This window comes from Vanessa cardui, chromosome 23 (genome assembly GCF_905220365.1).
Source record: "Vanessa cardui chromosome 23, ilVanCard2.1, whole genome shotgun sequence".
Lineage (NCBI taxonomy): Eukaryota > Metazoa > Arthropoda > Insecta > Lepidoptera > Nymphalidae > Vanessa > Vanessa cardui.
Window position 1 is genome coordinate 10690532 of NC_061145.1, and position 12229 is coordinate 10702760.

General features: G+C 33.4%; 1 protein-coding gene across 1 annotated transcript in view; it reads left to right on the forward strand.

Annotated features, from left to right (window-relative positions):
• The first annotated feature begins 6642 nt into the window (after nt 1-6642).
• Nucleotides 6643-12229, forward strand: part of LOC124539754 (protein Skeletor, isoforms B/C) — a 44677-nt gene continuing 39090 nt past the window's right edge. The window contains exon 1 of the mRNA XM_047117099.1: nt 6643-7153. Coding sequence (XP_046973055.1) covers nt 7084-7153 — 70 coding nt within the window. The 5' untranslated portion in view covers nt 6643-7083. The remainder of the gene's footprint in view (nt 7154-12229) is intronic.

The window sequence follows — 12229 nt, forward strand, 5'->3', positions numbered from 1 at the left end:
GGTGATCCTTATTTACCACTGTGATCTTTATTCGGCATTAAACTTAACGGTTGCCTTAAATCAGATATGAATTGAAACCCACGAGTCCTACCTACAAAACCTTCTCTTAATTCATGCACAACTGTAATTACAGATTGTTCCATTTTCAAAGTGAATTCTATTTTAAGTTATATTCTCAAACGTGTACAAATACATATATAATAATATATAGTTTATTTGTTGTACTCACGGCGACACCGTTCGCGTGGGAGTGGATTGAGTTTAAAACGAAATGAAATTTAATTTTAAGTTTTTTTTTTAGTAGTTCAAAGATATTTTTTTTATTAAAAACTATGTATAGCGTGTTTTATTTATTCTCTATTAAAGACAGTTTTATGAACTTAATCTGCAATTAATCTAAAATATAAAGAACTAGCGACCCGCCTCGGCTTCGCACGGGGTCAATAAATAATAAAAAATCAATAAAAAGTACTAATATTTGACAGAATTTGTTTATTTACGACAACACTTCAGAGACCTCTTTAAATTATTATCATTACCTTCCACTTGAAAAAATTATCTATTAAAAAAACGCATCAAATTCCATTGTGTAATTTGAAAGATCTAAGCATAAATAGGGACAGACAGCGGTTTTATACTAGGTAATGATTGAAGACAGTTTTATGAACTCATTTTGTAATGAAGCTACAACATAAAGTACTCGTAGTACTTGAATTATCTCTTATAGTGATCTTTTCCAAGTAACAGTTACTGAAAGATTATTTTTAATAGATAATATACATCACATTCAGCTTAATGTTTCCGTTGGATTTATAACCACATTGAGAGCACTTGACATAAATGACATATTATAATCAATCTCGAGAATCACAAATAAAAAAGAAAAAACAAATCAAAATATCCTTTGTTCTCATAAGATTTTGAATCGTCATTTTATAACTGTAAATCATATTGGAAAAGGTGCTATTAGGTATAGAGTCCTTCCAAATTGACCAATTATCCATTAGGTACTATAGGCAACTAAGGCTCTACAACGACTAGGGCCCCCTAAGGCCAATAATTAGGAAATTAGATATTCAAATTATTTTCTAAGACTATTTAAGAATTTATATATTCTATTAAATAGTTTTACTAATTAGGGCATTTAATGTAATAAAAAAATGTTATTAATATTTAATTGTGGTAGATCTTTAAGTTAATTAGAAAAGGGTTTCTTTACCCATGGGACCTGAGGGCCAAGACGTACATTCCCGTTATGGTTTATCCTTCCAAGAACAACCAGGGAGAAACTTAATACCCATTATATTAATTAAAGATAAAAATTTACTAACACACGCAGAAAGAGTGGCTTGTACTGTAGTCGATTATAGTAGACTAGTTATCGTCCGCGGATTCACTCGCGTTGAACCTCAAATAAGGTTTATCATTTGCTTTTCATACATGTTTTTAAGATTCTATTCAGGCCCAGTGGTTAGAACACGTGCATCTTAACCGATGATTGCGGGTTCAAACCCAGGCAACCACCGCTGATTCATGTGCTTAATTTGTCTTTATAATTCATCTCGTGCTCAGCGGTGAAGGAAAACATCGTGCATCACATGCAGGTTGCATGTGACAAATTTCATAGAAATTCTGCCACATGTGTTGTCATGTTCCACCGACCCGCATTGGAACAGCGTGGTGAAATATGTTCCAAACCTTCTCCTCAAAGGGAGAGGAGGCCTTTAGCCCAGCAGTGGGAATTTACAGGCTGTTGGTGTTGTTGTTGTTGTTGGTGAAAACTGATAATAATCATATTGTCTATCGTAGACCTGCACGAAATTTTTAAACATACTTATTAAATTAAGTATTACTAGTTATTGCCTGTTACGTTGGCTTTTTAGAGGTTTGGTTTTCACGTGTTAGGCAAAAAAGTAGCCTATGTCCTTCCTCGGAGTTTAAATTTGTATTTTAACAAATTCGGTTCAGCGGTTTGATAGCGAAAGACAGACAGATAGACACACATTTCTAATATTAAGTATAGATTTGTACTTCCTGTAATTCGGTCAACTTAGATTGCGCGTGTTATATAGTTGTATATTCGCGATTCTGTTCGCCTAGACTTTATATTAAACGTGTTTCATTTTTCGCCCGGAGTATTGGAATTGCGATTCAACGGATAAATGCATGTATATAAATACGCCGGCTTGCCAACGCTCAACGAACGAGGTTTGTACAGTCAGAGTAAGAAAATCTTTATCCTTTATCAAGTCTTAAACTCATAGTACCTTTTGAATCTAAACATCAAATCGTTGCGACGCAATATGTCATTCTCGATCGGTAAAGCAGATCGCTCATACTGAACACACGAAAATAGATCTTAAGGTGACGAACCTTTTCTTAGCCCGACTGCACATTAACTATATTTCTTTTTAATATATACGACACTGCTTTAAGCACAACAAACGACTCTATAAAACTATATTTTATGCTATTTTGGCACCTTATAGTACAAGAGCGTGGTGGAATGTGTTCTAAAACCTCCTCAAAAGGTGAGGAGGCCTTAGCCCAGCAGTGGGAAATTTACAGGCTGTTGTTGTTGTTGTTCTAATAGTCCAAAATTTGATTATCAAGAGGCGATTAAAACAGTAAACAGGGTCTTTATGTTTATTTAAACTAAAAAATAAATGTTAATGCAGATAGTCCAGCTTTATTATACACGCCATCACTGTTACAGGTTTATTTTAAGCACTAATTACTTCCGAGAACGCGTGTGCTATTAAACAATAATTTATTTTATATAAAAAGCGACCCGCCCCGCTTCGCACGGGTACAATACTGATACTAAATAAACTACTGAATTTGTTTATTTACGACATCACATTGCAATCTTCTAAAATTATCAGCGTTTCTTTATTAAATTGTCCGTGCATTTATATACAAAATCCTCGAAACCTCATCTCGAATCATTCTATCTATTAAAAAAAAACGCATCAAAACCCGTACATAGGGACAGCGAAAGCGACTTTGTTTTATACTATGTACTATAAAAACCGTTTTATATTTTCCAATATTTTTGCTGGTTAGTAGAAGTTTACTTGGTGGTGACTGTGCTACCTCGTTTGGGTAGGTAGCGCTCACTCATTCTACCTCCAGACATCTCTATGCAATTTATTGCGTTGCGGTTTCCGGTTGGAGTCAGTAAGCCAGTGTAACTACAGGCACAAGGCTGCTGTCGCACTGGTGATGTAAGCATTGCCTTTTATATACACACCCTTATAAAAATACCTTTCATCTACTTTGATTTAGTAGCTAAGATTTAAGGGTTAAAGTTGTAGGGCCGGGGATTCTGGATTTAAATCTTAGGTCGGGATCTGAAATTGCATGGCCAGGCAAATATTCCTACGATACTACATGAGTTTCCAATAGGTACATTACGATAAGCATGTAATGGTTTTAAGAAAATAGGTATTTTTTGAGAAGGTAGGTTTGCAAGAAAAACTTGAATTTTCTCGTGACTGTTTTCAGTGTCATTTCATCCTTGCAAGGATCAAGATTATCTGTAAAAAGAGTTGAAGTTACTTGCAATTTTTATATAAAGGTACATGTAATCATATAAGTTTTAATTTTTCGTATAGTTTTTAATTGCATGCAAGTATCATTACTTAGTAGCATAAAATAATAGTAATCCTCTTATTAATAATGATATGTTAATTATTATTACGATAAATATAATTCCTTTTTTATTCGTTGTAAGGTGCAGAGTTGTCTATTTCGTATGAAATATTATTGGAGGCTTAGACAACCTTAGAGTTTCCATGTCACCCTCTGCGCGCATCATAAAAACTCACCCTCATAAACTTTTCATATCTCACCAAAAGAAGTAACCTTATACACATTCAAGAATACTGCTATTAGAAGCAAGTCGATAATAAGCATTATTAAGCATGTTTCGTTTTTTACTAACTCAAACCAGCATGTGCATTGCGATTCTGTAAGAATTATATTCGTATAGTATCGCTACTTAGATGTAGCATCGGTAAATTTAATGAAACCGATTACTGACGATTTATACAACCAGTAGAAATAGCTGTCTATCGCTCTATTCTTCGCTATAGATTCTCGCATCAGTTCAACCAGAGAAAGCAAGTGCATGTAAATCGACGTGTCAAATTGACGAATATATTCGGTCATATGATATTACAAGTTATTGCATTTGCGTAATGATCATATTCACATAAGAAATTAACATTGATAATTTGGGATAGCGTACTTAGTTCGGATGTGATCGGTTTTACGAATTTTGCCGATGCTACATCTAAGTTATGTCGTACTATATGTCACTTGTGAAATGTTGACAACCGTCTTACGATGATATGCCATTTTGAAACGTGTCTTTTAAACCTTTTTGTATTTATATAGTCCAGTGAATAAAGACAAAATAAATACCGAATTTTGGAAAAATTAGGGGAAAGCTGGATTATTGGATGAACCTTCATTTTGAGGTTTTCAACCAAATCGCAAAAGTACCCATTGATCCATGTGTTCCTAAGAAAGTTATCCAGGGTCAAAGGTCAAACAGTTTTTCGCGATTATCTCTTGAACGGTCATAGTCAGTTTTCCCCTAATTTTTCCTAAGAGCAATTTCTTTATTCACACATATTATAATATGTGGATTAGTAAATATTACTTTATGTTTATTTATCTTACATTATAGAGAACACATAATCATGGCCCATCACAGTTATAAGGTACCATCGAAAATCAGCTTTGAGTTTCCCAACCCGAATGGTACCCCATTTAGTTGCTAATGGTACACACGATGTTATGGTACATACAATTGCATTGTTTTTTAATTTCGGGAACGAGGCTATTGTTTAGAATACGTATTTTTTTTTCCTTTGCATACACTGATAATCACACAGTCCACAAGCTATACAGGTTCTAAAACTCCGGGAATATTTTAAACATTCAATATTAGTTCCATGGGTAAGCGGTTTTGGCTGCATGTTTGTAAATACGCACGTGCATGGCGCATAGCATACTGTCTGGCGGTAAAAATTATGTCGGTAGCGAGGAGAATGCATCCAAGTTCCAAATTGAACGCACTTTATACTGTCATAGATGTAGTTTATCTTAAGCGATTTGATATTTAAGCATAAGCTTAAATCTTTTAAAATTGTAATCTATAAATATTTCTGTTTATCTTTATATATATATTTATGTTTGTAGTGGTACTCTACGACCGTGAGTAGAAAGTCGATATAACGAAAATGTGTCACAACAAAGAGACAAATAATTTAAAGATACTTTTTAATATGATGTTTATATAGAATTTATTTATTTTAATTTTGTAATTTTATATTAAAACGTGTGAACAAAATCCTTAATTTTCAATCATTGTATATAATATTGTTGACACAAGAATAATAAAACTTAAAAAAAAGCGAACTGTCAAAACATTTTCCATACTATTCGTAATTATAATATAATTTTTTATAATTATTATTATAAATTTTCATATAATAATTAATTATTATAATTACGCCAATAAATGAAATCATTGCAGTCGTTTCAAAATATCGTAAAAGCTATGGTGCAGTAATGATCACAATAGGCTATTTGACTAGTTTTTAAAATCAATTTTATATTATTTAGTAAGGAGTTAAGGAATCCAGTAAAAGTTGATTTTTTATTTCTAGTACATATTTACCGAAAAATATCATGTTAAAAATTCCATATTTAAATAGCGCGCAAAAACGCTACATGGAAAATATGGCGCTGCAATGGGGTCGGTGACGTCACTTTCTTGTATTTTAATCTGTGGTACATATAGTAGAAAAGCAAGATATACAAGAAAGTGACTTCATCAAAAGCCCGGCCAATATGAGCGTTTTGTGTCACGTGACAAACTTTTGAAAAAATGCATTTTATTTATGGTTTTTTGAATAAATTAAATTAAATAACCATTTATAAACTGGTATAATAAACAAACATAATATACACAGATTTCAATAATTCACAATTTATTTTTCGCATTGTCAAATAGCCTATTATATTTAGGGGACCGTACGAGTGACTTGTCCTCACGACTGTGCACAACTACGGAACCATAATCAGGCCTCATCTTCACTTGAACTTATCTGTATTGAATTTTAATGAGCCAAGTTTCATTATCATAATCACATTTCACACCGACCTCAACGAATCGATCTATTTGAACTTGTGTATATATTTTTAAATACACAATATTATAAAATTATTTTTTGTTTAATCATATCTATTAAATACATTAGCGAAATAATCTTTTCTCTGTTGGTAGAACCAAATCTTTAAAAAAAATAATAAAAAGGAATTTCCTTTAACACTTTTCTAGTTAAATGTAGTTTACTAAAATGGCTTATTTAAATAAAATAATACGTAAAATTTGAATTGATATTATAATCGTATTATGCCCACAGCTTAGGTCTCATACAATTCATTTCCAAATGGATAAAATAGCTTTCTTACTATGGAAGAATTATTAAAAACCGTTCAGTAATTTAAGAGTATATCGATCACAAACAAACGAGCCTTTCCTATAAACGTTAGCATAGATTCGATCGAACCAAAGCGTATTCATGCAAAAAGGTTTTATATAAGAGAAGGGACCATTGCAAGGTCGCCCAGCTGACGCTACACACGTGAATGATGACCAAATACCTATAACAATACAATAATACTATTTTCACATATTCCAGCTTAAACATATTTCAATTATTATTATACCTAATATAAGTAATAAGTCTGATACGACAATAAATAGTGATAAGAAATAATAAGTGGGAGATGCAACTGTTATGAAACGTTTTTTGCGGTCTAATGATGTAAGTAAATGATCAAAAGTGAAAGTGACAGTGCGCGTTACGGAGCGGCCGAGCGCGAACGCTCGTGCGACAACAGATAATACATCACAACACCAACGAGCCACAGATTAAAAATTCCCTCGGACGGAGATAGTTCAGCGAGGTTTTATAGCTGTGAAACGAGCATAGAGTCTGGAAGCAAGGAGGTTTAGTCCCGGAGGTTGTTATAGCGTGCCAGTCCGCCCCCGGCGCTCGGCCAATGACGCCGCGGGATCCGCCCCCGTACGGCGCGCTGCCGTACGTCTTCATACTCCTTATCCTGAATGCCGGTAAGTCAATTTTATTTGTCTATCGTTCAATGTGAACTCCAGATTCAATTTCTAACACCTTCGCGGCACAATTTGATTCGATATAACTTGCTGTGTGAACTATGAGCTCAGGTTAGTTCGATCGTCGTATAAATAATTATATGTATAGTTTAGTTGTCTTCGAAATTAATCAAATACAATGAGATGAAAACGTAGACAATTATACTACTTTTTAGTTAATGGAATTTTCCTCACATGATTATGTTTTTTGTTTCATATTTATGTATACTAATTAGTTAAAAAGACCATTTGGTTTATGTATTATTTATATCGTGTAATGTGTTCCTTGCATCTACTGGCATCACCCAGGTTTGAATCGTGGGTGATGCCAGTATACATTATTGGTGGTTTCATCTAGAAATAATCTAAACAGTCTTGAATTAGGAGGATTAGCGTCATTATACACCTACACTTCTTGTTTATATTTTTTTACGAAATAGGTAAGTTGGCTGGCGAATCGGTTCTGCTGTTAGTGGTCACCAACATTGGCGGCACCTTAAACCACCAATGTCATAAATCTTGAAAATTAAAATTTATTCTTCCTTGTTCGTGGAGTTTGTGATGCTGAAGTGTTATCATAACAATGATCAGCCGTTCCCTCAAGTAATCCTTTTTTTTTTCGCTGGAAAAACGCTTTTCGCGCTTCCCCCCGTGATGGAAAGTGGGGGGAGGGTGTGGGACTCCCCGGAACCCTGGACGACGAGTGCGCCCAGGTCCACCGGGTTTACCCACTAAAAAACCAGCGGTACCCTCTACGTCTTTCGGCGGGCGCCATGGGATCGCTTACGCATGCTACCGTGACGCCCTAACGGTCGGCCCACCTATGCGGGCCACCAAACCTTCAAGTAATCCTAGTGAAAGCTTCATCGAAGACTAAACCAGTCATTGTTAAAAACGAAGTTCTTTAATATTTAGTAATTCTTTTCGATATGTTTTGGCTAGTGTTCCTTTTGGCTTATACAGAGGCACCAGTCGACTTAATCCTTAAGGCCACAGAAATCCTGACAGTCTGTTGGACACCGTTTTAGGACATCGTCCGGACGTAGAGAAATAAGAGAGAACACAATTATTTACAGATTGACTAAGACATAATATACCTATATAATATATAACGATAGCATCAAGTACTTACTACCTCAGACATTTTCTCGGAAGGCGAGTGCTGTAAACTACAGAAAGATTTCGGGAACCAAAGGCTAAGAAATTAAAGATACATAGGTGACAGCGACACGTCCAATGGTGTATTTTCATTAACCCATTGCATAGCGTATAGGGATTTGTCGACTTTGAAATGACTTTTTGTCTTAGTGTTGATTCGCTTGACCTTATGGCCATTGCATCACCGAGAGCTAGAACGTGTACTAGACAGTAGACTCAGCCTTGATCTTCAGTAACGAGATCAGAGAAAACTATATATACTCCAGTAACAAATATCTTACCTGCGCGATTCAGAAATTTTAACTACTTAATTAGCGCCATCAGGTTTTATCAAACACACAATTAAAAACAACAAATAAATTAGTTACAATGATAGTCTAAATATTCATTTAAAATACCATGAAAATGAATTAACTTAATCTCTTCCAGAACATAGTTTGGGGTCGAATTAGATATTCGTGGAAATGAAATAATTTAAAATTCGCTTAACGTCGGAGCAAGCGTATATCTGGATAAGCAGTTTGGTTTTATGGCTGCAACTATTTACAGACTTCTAGCTATAATACTCACGAGATGTGCTATCGAATAAATTAAGTTAAATGATATATTTTACAATGTTCAAATTTCAAAATGGAATAATATTCATATATGTCGTAATCTTTTTTCTTTGTTTTACTTTTTTTTGGTAAAAAGAGACTCTATCTCTTTTAATTTATTCATAAATTTAAATCGTCTGGTAAAAAAATATTAAAATTTAAAGCATATTACTCAATACAAGATTATATAGATGATAAATAAACTAAAAAACGAATTAACGTACTTGTTAACTTACATGCAGGACGTATCATATAAATATTATTTTATTTAACTGGCATAATTTTGTATTTCGAATGTTAGAAACAAGTTACTTAGTTTCTTGTCTTGTATACAATAAAAAAACTTAACATTTTTTTGCTAAGTACCCTTCTGATTTTCTTCATGCGGGGTGCGGGTTACTTACTAACTCGCTGTTACTTAAATATATATAAATAAAAATTTTAACAAAAAGAAAAACCGACTTCAACCAAAACAGTATTTTAAAACAAATAAATATGAACTAAAAAGTGATCAACATAATTGTGTATTCAAAATATTTTTTAGAGTCCTCCTAAGTAAAATAAAATGAAAAATATTAGACTACTTAAACGTTGATTTACGATTATATAATGTAGTTATAATTAATACTATACATGCCCAGTATTCTAAAAAAAAAAAATACAGACGAATTCATAACCTCCTCCTTTTGAAGTCGGTTGATAAAAGTAGCTCAGCCTCCCACTGATGCAGTTTGTTAATCAAAAATCTTATGTCTACCTGTGCGAAGCCGGGGCAATTAGCTAGTAAATGCAATGATTTTATTTGCCTGTATGTCAAGGCAGTATTGATATATAATTTTGACCTCGGATTATAAGATAATGCATACGATGTAGAAGTCAAGTTAAATTGGTTTGATATATCAACGGAACAACGTCGTTAATAATTATTTAAATGTCACAATTTAATTAAGTATATTTAATACACCTAGTAATAAAGACAATATGGCTAGAAAGAATGTTACTTGTGAGATGACGTCTGACAGAGAAGTATGGAAGGAGAAGACATGCTGTGCCGACCCCAAATAAAATTGGGATAAGAGCAGGAGAATGATGATGTAATACACCTAGCATTACATTTATTTAAATTTTAGTAATAAAACGATTGCATGTTGGCTTTTAGAATAAAAAAAAAATCGATATGTCAAAAAAGCCCGCCGATTTTTTTTCGCGTTTTTTTCACGTTTACTTCCGAACCGGTGGAAGATTTTTGATAATCAATAAGTAAGTTTAACGCGTCGATATTGAATAAAGATTTTGATTTTTACTTTCACTTTAAAAAGGGGCAAAGACATTTTTCTTTTTGTCAACTGCTTTTTTGGTTCCCTAAGTGTTAACTTAAATTAAAAATTATCATCTCAATACAACTTTTAGTTTTCGAGAAATTCATAGACATAAATACAAACATACACTTACGAAATTAAGCATACGTTCTTGGATGCCTTACTGGATCATCATACTCATTTATAATTATATATATAAATATATATACATATATATATGTCGAACTGATAACCACTCTCTTTAGAAGGCGGTTAATAAATTAGTAGAACTGCCCCCAGTTACGATTCAGCTGAAATTTATTTTATAAGATTAAAATTCTATTGGATTAGAATCGGGCAAATATCATAAACGATATAAATAAGTAGAATTGACCACCTGGTCTCACCTTTGTGATATATTTACTGTTTACAAATTATATTTCTTCCATTTTAAAACTGCGTGAAGTTTATAGTTGACACAGAATAATTAATCTGATATAAATGTTACTAAAAAAATTAAATTGTTATCGAATGTTGATTTATCATTTAAAAAAAAGAAACAAAGTTATCTGACAATTTTTTTTCGACAATCCTTATTCCAGAATCTTGCTGCGGCCTTAGTTCTTGTGCTTACTATCAATATGAAAGGTACTTATATAATACTCAAATATTTAACTAAATTTAAAATTTAAATATTTGAATTTGTGTTTAAATTTAGAAATGTTTTTTTTTTTAAAAGATAAACTATAAATTGTTTTTTTTTTATCAAGGTGGTCAAGACCACCTGCCGTTCATCCAGATATGAACGTGTTTTATAATCTTAACCTTGTAATAGTTTAATACGAATACATTATTCATATACATATATACTCCTTATACGGATGGATATGTATATAATATGTAAAGTTGCAGCCTCTAGGTATATGTCCCAGTGCTGCGTCATAGCCTATTCTTATTTTGAGAAGAATGTTCGTAGGTTATCGCATATACATAATTTATTCAAAGTTCAAACACTTGTGGCAGATTTTCATCCCATAAGTATGGATTAGAGTCGAGATGACCCAGTGATTAGAACGCGTGCATCTTAACCGATGATTGCGGGTTCAAACTCAGACAAGCACTGCTGTTTCATGTGCTTAATTTGTCTTTATAATTCATCTCGTGCTCAGCGGTGAAGGAAACCATCGTGAGGAAACCTGCATGTGACAAATTTCATTAAAATTCTGCCACATGTGTATTCCACCGACCCGCACTGGAACAGCGTGGTGGAATATGTTCTAAACCTTCTCCTCAAAGGGAGAGGAGGCCTTTTGCCCAGCAGTGGGAATTTACAGGCTGTTGTTGTTGTTGTTGTAAGTATAGATTCACGATCATTTTGACCAGATCAATAATAAATACGAATTAAGTTAATTCATGTGAAAAATCATTGGTGTTTATTTCACACCCGGATTTGAACTCGCTAACTTCGGTTAAGAATCACGTAATCTTTCCATTTTACCAATTTAATACAATTAACAATTTTTATTATGACATAAAATTCAGACGTTACCTCCTATATTTGCAAACTTTCTAAATGAAAGTATTGTTTACCAATCTTTCTAACACACTATTGTAATAAAAATATCTAACAGTATATTATTTTCAATATATGTAAGCGAACTAAGAGCCGAGATGGCCCAGTGGTTAGAACGCGTGTATCTTAATCGTTGATCGCGGGTTCAAACCTAGGCAGGCACCACTGAATATTCATTAGTGATTATATATATTATGCTTAATTGGTGATTATAGTTCATGTCGTGCTCAGCGGTGAAGGAAAGCATCGTGAGGAAATCTGCATGTGACAAATTTCATAGAAATTCTGCCACATGTGTATTCCACCAACCCGCATTGGAACAGCATGGTTATGTTCCAAAACCCTTTCCTCAAAGGGAGAGAAGGCTTTAGCCCAGCAGTGGGAAATTTACAGGATGTTGTTGACCACACAT